We start from the raw sequence: 22,775 nt of genomic DNA on the forward strand, positions 1-22,775 counted from the left end.
TTTAAGCATTTATCTGCCCCCAGCCCTGGCACCTGGGATGTCCAGTTGTTAAGAGGATTTACCTCTATCGTTCTGGACCTTCCAACCCAGGAGAGGCTTGAACCTGGTAGGGTAGATTTGGTGGGGGATGTAGTCAATTCCTAGAGCATGGTGGCCTGGAGTCTGACCAAAAAAGAGAATGGGGGGGGGGCTCTCTTTTATTAGCTAGGAGAAAGTTGTCCTGAGAGACTGGAGGGAGGGGTTAACCCAGGTGTGCTGATGTGAGGCTGGCCAGGAAACAGCATTTTTGCTTGCACGTGATTGGATGATGAAAGTCAGCAGTGCTTCACTTCATTTTCTAAGCTCTTGAGCAACTGTGCTTACAAAGTGCACAGTCTATTTGCTTTTAGTAAATCAACCCCATAGTGTGTTTGCATCCTTCTCCTGCACAACTAATTTGATTACAATATACCCAAGTCAACAGAGGTGCTGGCCAAGAATCCCCAGCTAATAAAAAGACTGTGGCAGGAGGCTGGAGGTTTTCATCTCCCAACAAATTCCTATGTCAGCTGCTGCTAAAAATAAAAGAGCTTGACATAGTGACTGTTCAGAAGAGCCACAACACAGCAGCCAAGACTTACGGGAGAATCCATACAAAATGAAGACGCTCAGATTTATCGCTGCTGAAGCTTTTATATCCAAGCAGGAGTATGCCAAGTTAAGCATAAAAAATATTGCTCATAACCTTTATCCCCTCTTGCTGAAGGCTTGTTTCTTGCATGAAAAGGAGGAAATCATCACCATACTAGTGGAAAACTGGCCACTACAAGCTTTCAACTTCGGCAAACTGATGGGCAAAACCGTGGATTGCCCTGAAGATCTTAGTCACTGGGCATGCCAACGCAACCTAACCGCATGCCTTAAAGGCTTGAAGAATTATGTCCTAAATTGTTCCCCGACATATTCCAAAAGACTCAAAGTTTTTGATCTGACAGGTATACGTGATGTTCAGTTTCAACCATGCAAGTGTAAGACTACTTTGGGACGATGGGCAAGAACTCAACTGATTTCACAGATCTGCTTTGAACTTCTCATTGACATGCAAAATCTTGATTTTAATCCTTCTGTTTTTGACGTTGATGTTGATGTCATGTGTAACTTGTTTGTTACAGAGAAGACATATGAGCTTGTGGTACAAGCATTATTGATGAGATGTCACTGTCCGCTAAAGATCCGATGTGTAGATTTTAGAGTAGACAGTTTAGCTTTAAGAAAGCTCTTCTACATAATAAGGCTTGCTGAACCCTCTTCTATACACAAACTAGAAATTGTTCACAATGTGCGCTTAGAAATACATCATCTGGAAGTGCTCCTCAAAAATATCACTTTCACTCAGCTTAGTTCTTTGACTTTACCAGCAAAAACATTTAATGTTACTAATTACACAGCAGAGGATGATGCTGTTTTATGTACCATCGGAGAGAAACTAAGCCACATGGTTCATCTGACTGAGCTGAGGCTTTCATTTTCTACACTGACAGGACGTTTGAGGAAACTGCTGAGGTAAATTGTTACAGTGTGATTCCAGAGTAGTAATAAGAGCTTTTTTTGCCCTGGGTTCAAATCTCCTCCAACCTATCTATTTTAGTCACTATGCATTCATTATGAAAATGCCATGCACCCTCTGCATGCTGTATTACCCAAGAATGTGTCGATAATGGTACATGATAATATTTGGTAATAATGGTAATATTTCATTTCTATGTTATTGCATTTAAATTGTCCTTTTGTTTAAAAGTGTCCTTGGCCCATTAAGGGCAAAGCAGCATGTCCACCCTACTAGTAGCCCCTGTAGTAGGGTTGCCGCCTCATCCCTTTAAAATGGAATAAATATTAATCACACAGGTTCTGTGGCTGATTAAGGTGGTAATTAAACTCACTTGGTGCCTTATCTGCATTCAATATGTAATTCATATGTGTTCAATTTTAAAGGGAAGAGGTGGCAACACTACCCTGTAGTGGCTTATACGCACATTCCTTTCACTCCCGCATTGCTCTATTTCCCACTGGGAGCAAATAAAAATACCCTGTAGTTACAGATATAGAAGATTACTGTATGTGACTTTCCTTCTATTTATGTGATAGTACTGAAGCTTGGAAATTGACTGCTCAGGCACCAGGACCCTTGTCGTACCCTTCTTTCAATTTACCACAAGGACTAGAAGCCCTGTGTAAGCTCTAACTAGTAACAGGAAGCTTACACAGGGTTTATAGTCTTTGTAAAGAATGGAAAGGTAATTAAGTAAATGGAAAGGTAAGTATAAGCAGCTGCAGGGGTTGGTTTGCTCTGCATAGGTTTACTTTAACCAATATGATATTGCATCCCTTGTATCCTTCTCAGTGCTATGGACAGCGGGCCCTGCTACCTTCCTTCTACTAGTTTTACTTCTGTGTAATATTATATTAACTTAGAAGTAGTAAAAAAAAAAAACACAGTACACTTGCATAACCTAAACACTCACCTTGTGTTCTGCCATGTTTTTCTTGCCATCTCTGTGGTTGGTGTCTATATTTTCTTCACTTCTTGTCTTGGTGATGAACCGTGTCCAGGAGATAAAGTAAAGAAAATTCTCTTCACAAGTCTATCAAGTCCAACCTCTATGTGTGCTTATATGCTAGTAGTACAGCGTATATCCCTGTATTTTGTGGTAGTTAAGGTGCCCATCTAATAGTTTTTTAAATTATCGATGCTCCCCGCTGAAACCACTACTCGTGGAAGAGGATTCCACATCTTTACTGCTCTTGCAGTAAAGAACCCTCTACGCAGTTTAAGGTTAAACCTCCTGTCTTCTAATTTTAGTGAATGGACGCGTGTCTTTTTAAATTCCCTTGCATGGAAAAGTTTTTTCCCTATTGTGGGGTCATCAGTACGGTATTTGTACATTTAAATCATATCCCCTCTGAAGCTTCTCTTCTCCAGAGAGTATAAGTTCAATGTTTGCAGTCTTTCTCCATAGCCGAGATCCTCCAGTCCCTTTATTAGCTTAGTTGCCCTTCTTTGGACCCTCTCCAGTTCCAGGAAATCCTTCTAAAGACTTGTTGCAACTTAAAAAGTTGAATACACTGTATATTCACAGCAGTTAATGCCCTCAAGGAGCTTACAATCTAAGGTCCTAACTCACATTCATACATACACAAAGAACAATTTTGGCCTCCCCCCAGTGCTCTCAAGCCCCCCTGTGCTCTCTGACTCCCTGTGTGCTTGGCACCTCCCCCCAGTTCTCTCAAGCCCCCTCAGTGCTCTCCACTTCCCCTCTGTGGCCTCCAACTCCCCCCAGGCTCTCTGCCTCCCCTTTAGTGTTTTCTGCCTCCCCAGCCCCCCCTGTGCTCTTGCCCTCCACCCTGTTCTCTCCACTCCCCACCAGTGCTCTCTACCTCCCTCCGTGCTCTCTGGCCCCCCCCCCCTCAGGCTCTCTGGCCCCCTTTCTCTCCTGCCCCCTGTGCTCTCTGCCCTACCCCATGTTCTTGCTTCCCCCTGTGCTCTCTGACCCCCCCTTCTCAGTGCTCTCCAGACACCCCCCAGGTTTCCAGCCCCCCTGCTCTCCAGCCCCCCTGTGCTCTCCTTTTCCCCTGTGTTCTTTGCCTCTGCCCTGTGCTCTGTGCCCCTCACCCAAATCTCTCTGCCTCCCCCTAGTGCTCTCCGCCCCACCCCACCCCATGTTCTCTGGCTTCCTGCCTGTGCTTTCCGCCCCCCTCACATTCTTTTTAGTGGCCTTCCTCACCACCCACACCTCTGCCAGGCTCCCCCCCAGCCCTCTCTCAGGGGATCCATTAGGATGGAGAGTTGGGAAGGAGCTGGTTAACAGGTCATGGGCTGCTCAGTCCAAATTGCCCATGCCTAATTTTGTTCCAGTCGGGGCCTGCTGTCTACTACATGCAACCCCAGAAATGAATTTCCAACTTTTAGACCCCCTTCAGACTTGGTCAGTCCATTGTAGCCCATTACTGCACAGTCATTAATGTGTATTGCATTAGGCTGCTTTCACACTGGGGCGGGAGCAGCGTCGGCGGTAAAGCGCCGCTATTTTTAGCGGCGCTTTACCGTCGTTTTAGCGGCAATGTGCGGGCGCTAGCGGGGTGGTTTTAACCCCTGATAGCGGCCGAAAAGGGGTTAAACCCGCCCACAAAGCGCCGCTGCAGCGGCGCTTTGCCGGCAGTATTGCCGCGGTGTCCCATTGATTTCAATGGGTAGGAGCGGTATAGGAGCGGTGAATACACCGCTCCTTCACCGCTGCAAAGATGCGGCTAGCAGGACTTTTTTCACCGTCCTGCCAGCGCATCGCTCCAGTGTGAAAGCCCTCCGGCTTTCACACTGGAGTTAAAGGGGCCGGTTTTTTTCAGGCGTTACACAGGCGCTATTTTTAGCGCTGTAACGCCTGAATACCGCCCCAGAGTGAAAGCAGCCTTAAGGAAGACCATTAATTTAGGAGAAAAACAGACTTTTGTTATTTTTTTTTTTATGCAGAGCACCACAAGGTTGTGCCACAGTGTAAGTCGGTTGGCACTTTCTGAGTGTCGGGGTTCCACTTTAAATTAATGCAGAATGCCCTGCATTACAAAGCGCTAGTGCAATGCTTACCTGTGAAGCCAAAGCATTATCCAATCTGATATTAAACATTTAAAGTGGTGCAGGGGGCTGCTAATGCTACTTCTCATTCTGCGAATGATAGTTGCCTAGTTGTGATGGTGACACTTTTATTTTAATGCTTTATGTCCCTAACCTATAACAAGTATACATAAGATTTCTGACTTTTTACGCTGACTTTCTTGATATGCACACTTTTTTCTGGGTCAGTGTGTGAGTTCCTAGACCTTGGCCTACATAAACTTTTCAAGGCCTGTAAATAAGCCAAGTTATGTGACTCTTTCTGTTTCTTTTAGGGATGCAAAGCATGTCTATTTGGCACATGTCATCATTTTTGTTATCACCATAGAATCACTATTGTAGAGGTAACACATCTGTATCATATGGCATCTAAATAAATTGTTTTTTTTTCTTTCAGTCCACTAAACACACCACTCAAAGTGCTGGAACTAGGAAACTGCTCTCTGAATAGTGTAGACATGACTTATCTAGCAAACAGCCTCCATGCAGAACATTTAGAACAGCTGGATATGAGCGGTCACAACATTGCAGAACTTTTTCCATCAATGTTCTTTAAGCTTCTGTCCAAGGCCTCACAGACCTTGCAAGTTCTGATTCTGGAGGAATGTGATATTGGAGATATGAATATTCATATTCTGGAGATGGGAATAGTGCATTGTCTCAAACTAAATGAGTTAAAATTCCTTGGAAACCCCGTCACAGCTATATCACTTCGGCGTCTATTCAGAGTTTTTGCAAATCTGCCTGTGTTGAAGTACATTGAATTTCCAGTACCAAAGGACTGCTATCCTCCTGATGTCAGCTACCCCCTGGATGAAGTAAGCCTCATAAAATATGATTATCAGAAATATGACAGCATCAAACAAACCCTGTGCCGAATATTACGGCAAGCTGCTCGAGAAGATATAGTGGTGGCCACACCACTGTTTGGCAGTTATGATTCTGCAATTGAGGAGACCAGCAAAGAATTGGGAGCGTGCCTGGTTACATCATTTAAAGATGCTCTACAGAATTTCACTGAAGCACTGCAAAAATTATAGTGAATATACAGTGTACAAATACAATAAACTTAGCAAATAGAAGGGAACCTTCTAAGTATCAGATGACTGGTTCTCTCCAGAATGTTAAAAGTCAAAGTTGAAAGCAGCTCAAAGTTTTTTAAATACTAGTAACAAAATGTATATGTAACATGCCCAAAAGTGTAGGCTTTGATGAGTATGTGGGTACATCTCCTACCCATGTCTGGTGACACATTTGAAATCCCACGTCACTGTGAATTAAACTATTGTAAAAAAAAATGTGCAACTTTATTCAGGGGCAGCTGCCTGCTGAAAATCACAAAATGGTTTAAAGGAAACAGAGCGCCACTTTCAATAAATTCAAGATGAATTACAGTTTTATGATTAGAATATAACAAATCTAATATAAAATGTCACACTGCTTTATCTATCTGAGCTAACTGTAAAATAAATCTCAATCTTGCCTGTTGGTGAGTTCCCAAGTCTGCACTGGGGCCTTGGACAACTTTACGGTAAAAAAAATTCCTTTGAAAAGTAGTAACCGATAAACAATCTCTTTAAGTTACTACATACTGAAAGATATAACAGGTGTGTGGTCCTTCAAAATGATTTGCTTTGAAGGAAGATCTTTTCTCAATTAGTCGATTTATCCAACAGACACTACTGAAAAAAAGCAACTGTCTATATTTATCCCCTGTACAGTATGTGGCTAACAGTCTCTTCTTGGCTATTCAAAACAGTTCCTCACACTGGCTCTGGATGAGTTGAACAGATAGCTAAAGATGTGGTTGTACCATGTTGCAACAAATGAATGCAATGCATTCTGGTGGGCAATCACCGTAGCACAAAAAACTTGCTTGTGAAAACCATGTGGTACTTACAATTTAGCTGTCAGGTATTCTCATTCCTCTTAAGCCTTGTACACACACTTAGATTTTTGGACGACCGAACGTCTGTTTTTGTGGCATGCTAGTCTCATGTCGTAAGCGAAGAGGTTACTCCCAATACGAAATTTTTCGTAAGACAGAATACAACGTCAGAAGTGATGTAATGTGTTGAATAGTTTTGTATGTATTTTGTTTCTTAGTATGTGTAGTCTTGCTCTTACGATTTTTTTTATACGAAAAACCATACTAATGAAACGTAAATCGGAAATTGAGTTTACATCCTCCAAAAATTTTATAGTCTGCACATCCAGCTTTTGTCTGGCAAAAAAGCAAAATCGTCTATCGAAAGCACTGTACTAACGATCCGAAAATCGCCAGACAGCTTGTCGTATGAATTTTTCCATCCAATTTTCGTATCGTGTGTATGGGCCTTTAGGCAGTAGAGAAACAGGAAGCATGTGCTCCAGCTTCTTTGCGCTGTCCTCTAGGCCAGTGGTTGCCAGCCAGTGGTCCATCACCCACTGATGGTCCACGAGAACATTTTGGTGGTCCCAAGGGGTTTTGCCACATATCAACATTGTGGCCAATGTGATGCCGCTGCAGTGTGATGCTGGAGCAAGAGCATTGTTTGTAGAAGGCAGAAGTGTGATCCGGGAAGGGGGGGGGGGTTAGAGAGTCAGAGCATTGTGTGTATAATCCATGTAAAGTTCATGTTAATAGTCCGCAGGATTCAAAATTGTGAGTTAAGTGGTCTATGAGGCCCGAAAGGTTGGCGACCACTGCTCTAGGCCAGTGGTCAACTTATGAGCTAAGGAGGGCTTCAAATGGGGCCCCTGACATCACCAAAGGGCTGCACATAATGTTCAATATATGTAAAGCTTCAGAGGACTGTCAGAAACTGCAGACCTAATAGAGGTCAGAGAGTCAGAGTGTGGACATGCTACTTTTTTGGCTGGGGATTAGCTGCAGAAGACAATAGGAAACTGGGAACATGTTACACAAGTGTAGGTGAAAGGAAGCACTGGCAATGCAATTAATCCCGCACCTGAAAAACACTCAGTACCAGGAATGAAAAGTGATTGAAAGTGTAAAGTGGTTGTTAATGCATTATTATAAGTCTATTCCCGGCCTCTCTATTAGAGGCTGGCATAGCACACTGTGTAAGTTGTATTTAAAAAACGAGCAGTGTAAATACTGAATATTAGCTGTCTTCAGGCCGGTCACATCATTCGTGGCCGCTTTCCAGCTCTGATAGATGTCTTCTGAGGGAGGGGCCATAATCTCCCTCCGACGTCAAAGGGAGATCACGTGGCTGCTTGTCTCCTGGAAAGCGGTCGCAAGTCACGTGAACGGCCTGAAGACAGCTGATATTCAGTATTTACAATGCTTGTTTTTAAATCCAACTTATACATTGTGCTATGCCAGCCTCTAATAGAGAGGCTGGCACTGAAAATGTTTAAATTGTAATATTAAAATAATAGTGGTGGGGGTGGGGCGGGGCCGGAGACAGACAGAGAAGGTGCTGACAGGAAGGAAGGAGGGGGTGAGGGGAAGAGAAGAGAGCAGAGAGCACGCAGTCTATCACAGAGGGAGGCACTTTGACCACGATTTTTACAGTTTAGGGGGGAGGGCAGATTACATAGCACAAGCGCTGTGCTGTGTAATTTGTGCTGTGTAATCTGCTTTAAGGGACCAGAATATATATATATATATATATTTTTTGGGTTAACAAACGCTTTAAAGGTGCACTGATTCTATATGAAGGGTGGGAAAACCCACAGTGGTATAAAATATAATGCACAATAATGTTGCCCAATGTGAACACAATGGGTAAATGTATGTGGTCTGGATTGACCTGTGACACATGTGGATATACAAAATATCTTAAAGCGGAGGTCCGCCCAAAAAAAAAAATGAATTAAAAGCCAACAGCTGTAGCTGCATAATGCAGCTGCTAGCTTTTAAAAATAGTACACTTACCTGTCCTGGAGTCCAGCGATGTTGGCGCTGCAGCTGAAATTTCCATCAGCTGTCGGGTGCTGTCGCCGCCATTGTGGGTAAGGGAACTCAGCAGTATAGCCTTATGGCTTCACGCTGGGTACCCTACTGCACATGCGCAAGGCCCCGCTCCTCTCTCCTGGCCCGGTGTCAGGGAGAGGAGGAGGGAGCCCTGCGGTGACGTCATGGGCCGTGGCGCGGACTCCCGGAAGTGGGAACAGGATACCTGTCAAAGACAGGTATCCTATCCTCCCCTCCCCCCAAAAGATGCCAATTGTGGCACTGCAGGGGGAGAGGAGACAAATGAGTGCAAGTTCCACTTTTGGGTGGAACTCTGCTTTAAGACTGTATGCACATAATCAAAAAATAAACAATGCAATTTAAACACAACATGTATATGATTTGAAAAGGATAAAAATGACAAGAGAGTAAATGTATATGAACAGTCTCTCTCAGGTTCCAAAAAGTACATGTGAAAACAAATCAAATTCAGCAGAGTGAATGGGCTGAACTGAAAACACATCCGATTAACTTGTGAATACCAAATCGAACAGATGCCAATCCCAAGGTGTGTGGACTCTTTATTATGAAGACACCACTGTGCTCAAAAGTAATAAATAATTGTCTGCTTACCAGACCCACATAGGTCACAAGCAGTGTGCTGATCCACAGCTTAGGGATGCATTCCTCTGTCTACCAAATCTCAGAGATTCACAATGGACAACAACTCCCAGAAGACCCGGGTGGATGAGTAAGCATGGACGCTAATCTGTGGCTGATAAAATGGATTCCTCTATACCTCCTCCAGAGGGCTCAAACTGATCTCCAATTAACAGCTCATGATGGATAATGAAAAATTGGAAGAAGACTGATAGTGCATTATCTTTTGATCAAAAATCCAACACTGAACATAAATAGATTTTTTATCCAAAAATAATGCTCTATGCATCATTCTTCCTCCAATTAGATAAGATCAAACCCAGACGTGCCAGTTGAAATTGATAATAAAAAGTGAAAATCAGGTTACCTGAAGCTAAAAGATGCAAACTTGAATTCAGAGTGATCCAGAAAATATAACCCAAGTGAACAGATGGAGCCACCAGTGTTAACCAGCCGCTCCAGAATGAAACCTATAAGGGCATAGCCGCCACGCCCCCCAATGTCACACTAGCGTGCACTGTGGAAGGGGGACACCTACAATTTCTACCTCTTGGCACCTGACTATTTCTACCTCTTGGAAACTCTTCTCTTTGGATATCATCTTTGTTCAGTCCTGGGCCGTCCACTGTTAGCAATAAAGAAAAAATAAATACCAGTAAAAGGCTCAATATGCTAGTATCTCAGAGGTGACCATATAATACAATCCAAGTCCAACAATAGGTATATGATGAGAAATGAGTCTGTGAGGCGGGGCTGCCATCACATTAGACCAGAAGCCAGAAAGAGTAGAGCTGAGAAAAAAAAATAAGGCGAGGAGTGCCTCTGAATAAATACTAAACACTTGCATTTTAAAAAAAAAGCAGTATCAATTCACATGAGAGATAGCAATGTAGCACATGGATGAACTGGATACTGTCCAAAAACAGGGTCAGGATGGATGATCAGGATACACTATGATCCGCTTATCACTGGTGCAGTATAGATCCTGGTGTCCAGAGAGGGGTTGAGGTGGTGAACCGTCAGAGTCAGGGCGCTCGGCGCTGCCGTTCCTTGTCTGTCCTTGCCGTTCACCACTGCATGGTGGGAGACGGCCATGTGGTGTCAGGTCTCATTCAAAGCGAGGCTTGGAAGGCACGTGGCGGCGCGGGGCTGTCACCTCACCAGTATGCAACGCATTTCCGAGCTTTCGTACTGCGAGTGGTATAACAGCTGCGCTCCTTTTTCTTTTTTTTTTTTTTTTCTCAATCAAAGGTTTTATTGAAAATAAGATCAGGTTTACAGTCAGAGTCTGAATACACATATCATTGCAGTCAATCTGTAAACAATAAAACATATAAATGCATCTCTACTGTGTTCTAATTTGGTTAGCGGCTAGGTTGAGGTAAGTACACAGTTGAAGACGCTAAGTAGCGTATGATATTTTGAGACGGGTGAGTATGGTGTGGAGGGTGTGGGGGGAGGAGGGGGAGGTAGGGGGTAAGGGGGGGGGGTGTGGGGTGCGATCAGCCCATTGCTGTCATATATACCTCCGTTAGTTATAGATGCTCTATGCCGGTTTAAGCTTTGTTCCCACCATGTTGAGGGTCAAAAGATGCTAAGGAGTTTAATCTCTAAGCGTACGGAATTCAGGGGAGAGTGTGAAGGTCAGCCATGGTTGCCATGTTTTGATAAAGGTTGTGCTATTTTCATGTTTGGCAGCCACGATCTCCTCCATCTTGTAGATGTATTGCACTCTGTCTAGCCAGTCTGTAATGCTCGGGGTTTTGGTGGTTTTCCAGTGAATTGGTATCAGTGTTTTAGTGTCCGTAAGTAAGTGTCTGGACAATGATTTTTTGTAACGGCTTAAATTGGTGGGGACCAGATTGATCAAGCATGTGGCCGCATTCAATTCCAGGCGAGTTTCTGTTATGTGTTTTACCCAGGATCTGATTGCATCCCAATAAGTTTGTATTAGCGGGCACTCCCACCATATGTGCAGGAAGGTACCCGTGTGTATTTTACATCTCCAGCACTTGTCTGAGGTGGAGGGAGACCATCTCCTGTTTTTTTGTGGCGTAATATACCATTGAGCTAAAATTTTATAGGATATTTCCTGGTATTTGGAGCTTAAGGAGCACTTGTGTGCCAGCACGCATGCCTTATTCCATTGCTCCTCAGATATGCTGGTTTTAAGATCACGTTCCCACTTTGTTTTACATTTATTTTTGTCAGCTTGTGACGCTTGAGTTAGCATCGAGTATGCAAGAGACGTGATGTTCGTTATTGGTGATCTCTGTAGACATATCTTCTCAATCTGAGTCAATGGAAGGCGAAATTGGTTTTTGTGTTTATTGTTTACCAGGAAATCTTTTAGTTGAATATAAAACCAACTTCCAGGAAACAGCTCCCCCACCTCCGCGGTCAATGTTTCAAGTGACTTAACTTGTGTACCTGATATACAAGTGTGTACTAAAAAGTCTTGTGGTAGGTTGTGGTGCAGGCCAGGGATGAATTCGGGGTTGTTCACGAGTGGCGTTAGGGGACCTGGGTTTGTTGCGATGTTTTGTGACTTTACCAGCGCTTGCCAGATCTGTATTGTGGTTTCAATTAGTGGGTGGTCTATAAGTTTGGGCTTTCTGGAATGAAGCGACCATGGGAGGTATAGGGTGCCGCGCTTTGCCAGATTGTTTTCTATTTGGACGCAGTCCTTATTCAGGCCATGGCAATGCCAATCTATCACTCTCGTGACATGGGTAGCCTGGTGGTACTTTTTGAAGTCCGGCAATCCTATACCCCCATCTCTTTTAGCCAGTGTTAAATGTCGAAATTGGATTCTAGGTTTCTTATCAGCCCACAAGAATCGCCTCTGAATTTGGTTTAATGTTTTAAAAAAGATTTCTGGGATTTTAATTGGTAGGGCGTTAAATACATACAGAAGTTTAGGGAGTACCGTCATCTTTAATATGGCGACCCTCCCAAACCAGGAAAACATTTTTGCATTCCACTTGAGGAGGTCCTTCTTGATCGTGGCAAGTAGGGGTTTATAGTTTGCATCATATAGTTTTTCAATGTCACTGGATAAATTTATACCCAAATACTTAAGGGCGCCCCGTTCCCATTTGTAGGGGTGGTTGTTTTGTAGATTTTCGAGGAGGTTCTGTGGCAAGGTGAGATTCAGGGCTTCTGATTTGGACTGGTTTATTTTAAATTTTGATATATACCCAAAGGTTTGAAACACTTTGCGTAGATTAGGTATCGAGATGTGGGGGTTGATGAGAAAGAATAGGAGGTCATCAGCATAAGCAGCAATTTTGTATTCTCTATCCCTTAACGTAAATCCCTGGATGTCAGTGCTTAGATTAATAGTTCTAATTAGAGGCTCTAGGGTTAGGATAAAGAGGAGGGGTGACAAGGGGCAGCCTTGGCGTGTACCGTTATGGATGGATATAGGTTCTGAGAAAATATTGTTAATTTTGATTGTGGCTTGGGGGTTCCGGTAGAGAGCTGAGATCCATGACAACATGTTTCCTCCAAGGCCAATGTGCGAGCATGTAGCCATCATGTAATCCCAGGAAACCCTATCAAAGGCCTTCTCGGCATCGGTAGAGAGCAGCATGCCCTTGGTGGCAGATTTGCGCGCAAAATGTATTAAATTCACGGCCTTAATGGTGTTGTCACGGGCCTCCCTCTCCGGCATGAACCCCACTTGTTCAGGGCCGATTATGTTCGCTAAAAAGGGTTTTAGTCTATTCGCTAGGATTTTGGCTAGGAGTTTGAGGTCTAAGTTAAGGAGTGAGATGGGTTGGAAATTCGCGCAGTCCGTGTGTTCTTTGTTGGGCTTGGGAATCACAGCTATATGTGCCATGAGGAAAGATTGGGAGTCGTGTTGGTTCTTTGCCAAGAAATTAAAGGCTGATCGGAGGTTCTTTATTAGGGCGTTAGTGTAAGTTTTATAATATTGTGACGTTAAGCCGTCAGGTCCGGGGCTCTTCCCTGCTTTCAGGTTGGCAATCGCGTTTGAGATTTCAGTGGCGGTTATGGGATCCTCGAGTGCATTTGTATCCTCCTCTGTCAGTGAGGGAAGTCCGCTATTCCGTAGGAAATCATGTATGTTATGCCGTTTTGTGCGCGTAAGGTGAGGCGGTTTGTGTTGGGCTGGAAGTTTATACAGTTTAGAATAGTAGGTATGGAATATATGTGCTATTTCTTCCGGGTTGTGTTTTAAAGTACCTTCCCTATCTTTCAGCGCGTGTATATGGTTCGCCAGCGTGGCGTCTTTTAGGGCTTTGGCCAGTTGTTTACCACTCTTGTCACCATGTTCGTAAAAAATGCTTTTCTTAAAAAACAGTGAGCGTTTAAGTTTCATGTCTAACAGAAGTCTTAGGGCGGTCCTGTGTTGTGTTAATTGATTTTCTACTTTGAGTGATTGGGATTGTTTGTGTTGCAATTCAAGGTTTGCTATTTGCTGGGAGAGATTATTAATTTCATTTTCCCTTTCCCTCTTTTTCCGGGAACCCCATTTAATAAGTTCGTCTCTAATCACAGATTTGTGTGCCTCCCAATTATTCAGAGGGGTCGTGCCAGTGTCAATGTTGTGAGCAAAATAAGTGTTAATGGCGTGTAGGATGTCCTCTTTTATAATTGGGTCAGTGAGGAGATTGGAGTTCAGTCTCCAGTTAAATACGGACTTGCGTGGCATTTTTTGGCTGTAATGTAACCGCCGTAGGTGCATGGTCGGAGAGGGCTATAATGCCTATCTCCGCTGAGAGCAGGTTGCTAAGGTCCCTTTGCGAAATGAATATCATATCTATTCTCGAGTATTTTTTGTGTGGTGCGGAGAAAAAGGAGTAGTCCCTGCCGGTGGGGTGCATGGATCTCCATGTATCCACTAGTGTCAGTGACTGCAGCAGAGCTTTTATTCTCTTGAGCGTCCTGTACGGTACTTGCGCATGTCCTGTGGAAGTATCTTTGAGGGGTGCGAGGGGGACATTAAAGTCTCCTCCCAGGAGGGTACATCCTTCCGCGAACCATTTGAGTTCCTCTACGATTTTGTTGCAGAAAGATATATGGGAGGTGTTCGGGAAGTATACATTGGCAAAAGTTATAGGAGACCCTTCCCATGAGCCTTTGAGGAGTAGAAATCGTCCCTCAGGGTCTACCAATTGTTGCTTCAGCACAAAGGGAGCATCTTTGTGGAGGAGGATGGATACTCTTTTAGTTTTGGCCAGGGAGTTGGTGGCGTACACTGTGGTAAAGGTGTTGTCAGTGAGTCTGGGGATATTACTGCTTTTAAAATGAGTTTCTTGTAGGAAGACAACTAAGGGTCGGGCTTTTTTAAGTTCCCGCAATAGTTTAGACCTCTTTTCGGGCACATTTAGACCGTTCACATTATGGGAAAGGATGGTAGGAGTCTTCCCTAGGAAAGTGTATGCCATGGTGAAGGCGGGACTTCGAGAGGGGTAGGTTTTGAGGATACAAAGTAGTCTATCAGTACGATCCGGACCTGCTGCGGTCGTGGGGCGTAGGGAAGAAGGGGTAGTGTAGGAACGAGGAGGTGGCTATGTGGATAGGGAGTGAGGGTAAGTAGGGGGAGGGGGAGGTGGAACGGGTAGGGGGGTTTGAAGGGCAGATCAATCTACCCCCCCTGTGGAACTGGTCAGACCGGTGTCTGACTCGTTCCAAAGTATGGTGGTACTTTGGAACGCGGGAGGTGTGATAGCAGGTAGTGGTATGAGTTGCGCTGTGTGGTAGCGTGGTGTGTTGCTGCTAGTAGGTAACCTTGTGAGAAGGTCCGATGGGACCTGGGGTCCCAAGACTTCAGGCTGGGGGGGGGGGGGGGTGTCTGGGATCAGACGTAAGGCTAACTAGGTGAGAAGTTTTAGCCACGGAGGGTGTCGCATGGGGTGATGACACTGCTTTGGACAGTGCCCAATTTAACCGTTAATGTTTTAAACTCTATCAACAGTGCATAACAATGAAGGACTTACAAAATTGTCTAAGAGAAGGGACCCAAGAAGAGTAACAAGCCTAGGTAGTAACAATTCAGGTCAAAGATGTTGAAACATACCAATCTGCCAGCCTAAAATGGCATTGTAACACTCCTTAACCTGGTATGTGACAACAAACAGTAAATAACTTAACCTTTTAACAAACCCATTGAACCTGTTAACAAGGAGTATAGGCCCGAGATATATACTTAATTCAGCTCAGCTACAGTCCCGTGAATGTATCATAAGTCTCCGCTATGGTAGGGTCAGAGTTCAGGATGCTGCAAGTGGCACCCGTTGAGACGTTTATCTCGGTCAAGTGCATATTTTACCAGACTGTACCTGAGAGGTAATAAAGGGTGTGATAATAGGTACACACAGTTCAGTTGAAAGCAGAAGTTCAAGTGTGGTCGCAGGTCACTCTAACCAGTGATATACTTTGCGTAATTTATACTCACGTGTAGCGTTCGCGTTAGCATTGTGCATGTCAGCCTCGGGCAGTCGAACGACCATGGTGTTCAATGGGTGGCAAGAGTTCACAGCTTGCAGGGTCAAAACTTGTGGGCAGCTTCATCAGGTCAGTAGTCCCTCGCGTCTCTCCCTCTTGGGCTTCTGGCACTTCTGGAGGAGTACGGAGGCTCAAAACTGTTCCTGTCTGGGTTCCTGCGGTGTCTACCGGGTTGGTAGGGCGACTGTGCATGTGACGGTCCCGGTGAGAATTGCGGGTTGTTCATTTCTGGGGGTGGGCGGAACTCGGCGTACCATTCTGGGAGGTCCACGGTATCAATCTGAAGCTCATCACAAAATTTGTTGAGGTCCCCTGGTACTTTGAGTACGTATTGTTTCCCCAGGAAGTTTGCTTGAAGCGCGAAGGGGAACTTCCATCTATAACTAATTCCTTTGTGCCGTAGCACCTCCAGGAGTGGCTTCAGGGCCCTCCTGTTTTTGAGCGTGATGGGCGACAGGTCCTGGAAGAGTTGTATCACAGCGTCTTCATGCACAATCCGATCTCTGGTCCTGGCCTTTTGAAGAATGTCTTCCTTCAGGCAGTAGTTGGGTAGACAGCAAATGATGTCCCTCGGGGGGTTTCCGTCTTGCACTCTAGGTCTGAGGGCCCTGTGCGCCCTGTCGAAATCAATAGGGGATTGTTCGGGCCTTTCTATGAGGGTATTAAATATGGTTGTGAGAGTCGGCTTGATTAGCTCTTGGGGAACAGTCTCAGGTACTCCTCTAATTCTGATGTTGTTTCTGCGTCCCCGATTGTCTAAATCTTCGATTTGCCGATTCATGTCTATCAAGTGTTGGGAATGCGCGGTTGCGATATCATCCAGTCTTATCAGGGCTCTGTCTCTTCTCTTCCCTGCACGATCAGTTATTGCCAGTTGTTCCGTTAGACGCAGAATTTCGGTTTTAATGTCAGTTATTGCTGCTGTGAAGGAGCTTTTAATGTCGGCCGCAATGTCAGTCATGGCCGCATAGGTAAGCAGGTGGTCAGTTTTATTAGCGCCAGCAGTTGAGTCTTCAGAGGCTGGTAGAGAAACCTCATCGTCTTCCATGTCTTCTATGATACTGTTGCTCTGTGGGGGTGTCTTTTTGGTATGTTTACCGCTGCCTGAGTATTTCAATTTGCTTAGGTTTGCGGATGATGTTTTGCTCTGTGGAGTCCCCACAGAGCGCAGGGTATGGGTATGTGTACTTCTCCGTGAGTGCGTTGACATAGTCAAAAAGATCCGTTTTCACTTCTCAGGTCCCCAGGTCGCCAGGGTTGTTTTACAGCAACAACATATAGGCTATGCACCAGGCCACTGCCCCTATTGCTAGTTCTTAAAGTATGTGGCAGACTAGCGACTGAGGGGGGTGCACCTTATGTACAGTCCTTTGTGAGATACTTTTGTGTTCTGGACAGCCAGGTCAAGCTAATGCAGGTAGGTTTAGAAGTGGGATAAGCAGGCTGGGTGTAGCAAGATGGCCGCTGGTAGTTTGTCAATAGGCCTGCTGGCTCTTGTTGTCCCACTGTCAGCTCCTGTCCCCTAAATGACCCAGGGCTTGCAGGATGGGGTGTCAGGGGGGAACTCTCCAATGATCAAGTCTCTGGGAGGAACCAGGTGCCGGGTAACGTAAGCTATGAGGGAGGGGGGGGTGAGGTAGGCTCTGCAGTACTCACTGTGTGCCCAGGTTGTAGGCCCAAGTCGCGGCTGGCACTCCCGCGGGTCCTGACCGTGGCCTGGGGCTCCTCCGCAGCGGTCTCCGTGTGAGGGGATGCCTGGATGCCTTGTGTCCGGCGGTGATGGGCAGCTTGAAACAACCGGGTCGTAGGCCCCCTCCTTTTTCAAGTATAGGGGATGGGGAAGGGGAACAATCTTATATAATGGGATAGGGGGTGGAGTACAAATGCATTATTGGTGCAAACATACAGGACGTTACATACAATATAGGGAACACATAAGAGTCAATTAATAAAAAATCTATTCATAGAAAATTATGTATTAAAAAATATATATAAATATATACAATACTTATTATATACCTCTCACAATATTACTGAACACAAGGAAAAAGGAAATAAAGACTCATATTAAAAGGATAATAATGTTAGCTGTTCAAAAGGTTAAATAACATTGGTCAATTAGTTAGCCAATTGACTGGATCAATTAAACCATTTTTTTGAGAAGTCAAAGAAATTAATCAAATCTATTAACCAATCAGAAAAATCTAAAAGATCAAGAAAATTTTAATTGATTAAAACAATCAATTGGTCAAACAAATCAATTGATCCAAAAAAAATCAAAGAAATCAAAAAAACATCAAAAAAAAAAAAAAAAATGATAAAAATATATATCAGAAGAATCAACCATTCAATCCTGATAAAAAAAATGGATGAATAAAAAAAAAAACAATTTATTATTTTTAGCAATAAAGAGGCCTCTAGTTTCAGAAAACTATCTTTTCAGAACAGTTTTGTGACTCTGGGGGTTATTTACGAAAGGCAAATCCACTTTGCACAACAAGCGCACTGCAAGTGCACTTGGAAGTGCAGTCGCTGTAAATCTGAGGGGTAGATCTGAAATGAGGGGAAGTTCTGCTGACTTTATCATCCAATCATGTGCAAGCTAAAATGCTGTTTTTTATTTTCCTTGCATGTCCCCCTCGGGTTTACAGTGAATGTACTTCCAAATGCACTTGTAGTACAAAGTGGATTTGCCTTTCGTAAGCAACCCCCTATGTCTGTATTTTAAGAATACTAGTTCTGCGGTACATGTACACAATAGGTAACATAGCAAATGTCTCTAAAGCGGCTACACATCTAATTGTACCAGCTGTACAAGGTTTCTGGCCTAGACTAGACATTTTTAAATTCTGCTAAAAGATCTAAAGGTTGAGAAAGGTGTCTGAGCGTATTGTTTATCCAGCGTGCCGGTCAGAATCCAGTGTGACTTCTTGTAGGCCTCCCTGCTTCAAACAGCCCAGGTTAATTAGAACAGGCAATTTCAGCCTAGACAATTAACTTGGTGGCTTGGATTTGTGTGATTGGTGGAACCCATTCATAAAAATGATGGCTTCACTGGACCTAGCAAAGGGAAGTAAATATTCAATTTAGCAACAAACATATTTAAAAAAATAAAATAAAATAAAAAAAGTGTCTTCTGCTACAAAATGCCAGGGTGAATTCTCTTTCCTATCTCATATCATAAACTCCAGTCCTGCAGACCTATTGCACAGTTTAATAATAGCAAAAATGGCCACCATGAATATATAGATTTAAGTATTTAATATATTTGCCCAGTCAGATAAGTTTGTTCACAAATGATTACACCTTCACTGCATCTTCCTACTTCAAGCAAAGGATTGGAGTCTCAGCTCTCATTCGATCCTTGTAGGAGACTGTATGTGCCAGAAATGGGGTTCACCTTTCCAAATGACCAAGTATGCCCCCGAGTTATGCCTGCCAGTCCGGCATATCTCTCCTATATATGTGCTCTACTGAGTGCAGTGGATCCACAGAAAGAGTTCTGTTTGCAATTTAGCTGGTAATTAATTAACAGATGAATGGCCAAAGAGAGAAAGTGTTCAGTCGTGCAGCACCACCATATGTGGGCATCACCAAGGGTCTGCATTCCATCTTCCCAAAGTTGTGCCAGTAAACTCACCTTTTTTTTTTTTTTTTTTTTTTAAGGGATCTGTTAAATGAGGATTCACACCTATGCATTTTTAGTGCTTTTTGCATTTTGCAGGTTTGCACTACAGAACATGTTCCATAGGAATCCATGTTAAATGGACTGTAGTGAAAATCTGCAAAATGCAAAAAGCATTAAAAATGTATAAGTGTGAATCAAGCCTCAGTCCAACATTAAATACAAGCTCCTACCAATCATGTCTTGCCGCTAATTTAATATAAATTTAAGAACCTGGCTTAACCTGCACATGCACACTCACACCTTTAATCTTTACATTTAAAGGAATAAATAAATAGAAAAAATATACATTAAATAAGGTAACAGTCTATTAAGTACTGTATGTATCGGTATGTGTGTACATACACTTACGAAGTTCTCTGCACACCCACTGACAACAAAATGTATGAAGGGCCTGATATGGATTGGGAGGGGGGCTGCATGGCCTTTTTTTTCTAATTTGTGGCTGTTTTGTTTATCGTAGTGCACTGGGAGGAAGTGGGAGCTGGATCCCTCTAAAAAGAGGGTACCCCCCCCCAAAAAATGACATGCCACATATTGTGGCATGTCAGGGGGTCACCTTCACTTCACAGAGGAAGTTCAATTTTTGGGTGGAATTCTGCTTTAAATACTGTGTGACCAGATTACCATCTATTTAACAAATGTTTTTGTTTACTTTTTTTTTTTTATTCACTTTTAGATAGGTTTACGAGGTATTTGCTCAAAGTTTCTTATTTTTGCAGTAAATACCACATAATCCTGTTGTGAATTGACACTTTTCATATTGCATGAGATATTTGGAATAAATGTGTAACATGGCCCAAATATCTCATGCAATATCCTTTTGTGAATTGACCCCATTAGTTTATAGTAAATCCATGCATACTAAGTAATGCGCCAGTGTTTTTTTAAATCTCTAACAGAGATCATAACATCAACCCTGTCCCCCACTTCCTACCCCCAATGCCTTCATCTGCTTTTTCTTCTATTATGCCACGTACACACGATCGCACATTTCGACAACAAAATCCGTGGGATTTTTTCCAACGGATGTTGGCTCAAACTTGTCTTGCATACATACGATCACACAATGTTATCGGAAATTCCGAACATCAAGAACGCGGTGACGTACAACACATATGACGAGCCGAGAAAAATGAAGTTCAATAGCCAGTGCGGCTCTTCTGCTTGATTCTGAGCATGCCTAGAACTTTGTGTGTCAGAATTGTGTACACACGATTATTTTAGGTTAAAAAGGAGCCTTTAGACTCACTTGAACTGTAGTCAAAAACAGTTTTTTTTTTTTTTTTTTACAACTTTAGTCGCCTAATTTACCTGTAATAAAGTATAACACGGTCTCTGAATGAGAGAGCGTTAGATCAGTCACAGGATTCTCTCCCCATTCAGAGATTGCGTTGTATGCAGTGGACACTAGGGAACAATTTTCATCAATGGAGGAGGAGTGAGGAGGGGCGGGGCCCTGTCGGGAGCTTGTTTACTGCAGTTTCACAAAAGACTGGATGCAATTAACCATTCCAGCACTAGAAATTCAACAACAGGAATAGGACCGAGTATCCCTGCACAGAACATTTCTCCAGGATCCAGCTGCCTGCATGACATGGGACATACTTACATTACAGGTAAGTTAGGTCATTAAAGCATTGAAGATGTTAAACATCAGCTTTAAGTTCAAGGTAGCAAATGCCGATTGCTATCATTTGTAGATATATTTCGCACCCAAGAATTAGAGAAAGTATAATTTGACAAAAAAAAAAAAAGTTTTTAGCCAATTATTTAATTTGTATCATGTAATAAATTTAATTTATCAATAAAATATAATGTACAATGTAATATAATGTATCAATAAAAAACAACAAAAAAAACAGTGTTTCATTGTACTGTCCAGCCTACTTCACACCAACTATTCATTGTTACAGTCCCACTACTGATCAGGCTTTGACCTACTCTTAGAAACATAGAAAAGTGACAGCAGAAAAAAGACTAAGCAGTCCATTAAGTCTGCCCATTTTTTTTGTTTTGTTTTTTATTGTTTACACCAGGCCTAAGCTCCCCAAGAGTCAACTTTTATGATGCTGAACTTAATGTAGATGCCCAATCAACATAGATCAATGTAGAATAGAAGCGTCAGACTCACATGATCCAGCAGCCTCCCCGGTATTGGAGGTTATAGGTACACACCACTGCACCCAGTGAGGGAGAACTACTACATACGATCACTGAGCAGCAGCACAACCTACACCTTTTCAGTTTACAGACTGTGGCCACAGATTCAAAACTGTTAAACCATTAAAGAAGACTGTCTCACGATATTGCCTAGGCTATCCTGTACTGTCTACTCAAAGGTGATTCCACTACTGATCAGTATGGAGAATGTGACCTGCTCTGTTTCACCCCTCCTTAGTGCAATATGATGGCCCCAATCTCCATATGGATACCAAATTTGGTACAGCCACCTAATCAACATAGCCCAGAAGAGGGTCAGACCCCTAGAGTATAACAGGCCTGCAGCTTCCCTACTAGTTGGAATTGCAGGCACTGCAAGCAAGATAGGCTTTTACTTACTAGAGGCCAAGCCGGTACTGATGTCATATGCACAATACTGACATCTACTGCTTCTTTGCATTACTAATTCCTACAGATTTTACCGATCCTGTGTTTGCAGTCTTAAGCCCCATACACACTATCAGATTTTCTGCTAATTTTTTCCTTCAGATTTACCAAAACCATGTAGTGCAGGGGCCTGCCTGATTGCAATTGAAACTCCTAAGGTTTGACCTCATATTATATGGTTTTGGTAAATCTAAAGGAAAAGATCTGCAGAAAATCTGATAGTGTGTATGGGGGTTTTAAGCTGGCCAGAGATGAACTGAAAATCGGCCTGTTCAGCGAGGACCAGATGAATATCTGACCATCTATGGCTGTTCCCGTTCGAGAGAAATTGATTTAATGATCGGCTTCTCTCAAACAGGAAGGTTGGAAATATTTCCTTTCGATCAGCACTGCAACCAGTCAGAATACAACAGAGCAGAGGGGAGGATTCCTCTATCCATCTCGATTGTGTGGTTGGAGAAATTTTTTTTTTTTTTTTTTCAAAAACTATCCATCTATGGCAGTGGTCTCCCAACTGTGGCCCTTGTGACACTATTCCTCCCACTGACACCAACAGTGGGCCATTTTTCCTGCCACAGACACTAATGATGGGGCACTGTTCTTCACACCAATTTCAATGATGGGGCACTATTCCTCCCCCAGTACCAACACTGGGATACTATTCCTCCCACTGACCTGGGATCAATGGCGGCTGGTGTTCCATTTTTGGGGGGATAGAAGTGATTTTTTTTTTAATTTCCTTCTGTGCCTAATTGGGGCAATTTCCCTTTACTTCCTGCCCTATAGCTATAACAGGA

General features: G+C 43.4%; 1 protein-coding gene across 1 annotated transcript; it reads left to right on the forward strand.

Moving 5' to 3' along the window:
* Positions 1 to 288: 288 nt before the first annotated feature.
* On the forward strand, positions 289 to 6,133 carry LRRC14B (leucine rich repeat containing 14B). The gene is made up of 2 exons (XM_077464707.1): positions 289 to 1,542; positions 5,043 to 6,133. Exons 1-2 carry the CDS (start codon positions 638 to 640, stop codon positions 5,683 to 5,685), a joined length of 1,548 nt encoding a protein of 515 aa, XP_077320833.1. The 5' UTR covers positions 289 to 637; the 3' UTR covers positions 5,686 to 6,133.
* Positions 6,134 to 22,775: the final 16,642 nt, after the last annotated feature.

The sequence above is a fragment of the Lithobates pipiens genome, unplaced genomic scaffold (genome assembly GCF_037356315.1).
Source record: "Lithobates pipiens isolate NorthernLeopardFrog02 unplaced genomic scaffold, aLitPip1_a1.2 Scaffold_30, whole genome shotgun sequence".
Classification (NCBI taxonomy): Eukaryota; Metazoa; Chordata; class Amphibia; order Anura; family Ranidae; genus Lithobates; species Lithobates pipiens.

Excerpts from the sequence above, each read along its gene's own strand:
- LRRC14B (XM_077464707.1), top strand. The coding sequence starts at position 638 with ATGAAGACGCTCAGATTTATCGCTGCTGAAGCTTTTATATCCAAGCAG. Across the intron at positions 1,543-5,042 it reads CGTTTGAGGAAACTGCTGAG|TCCACTAAACACACCACTCA; the intron begins GTAAATTGTTAC and ends TTTTTCTTTCAG.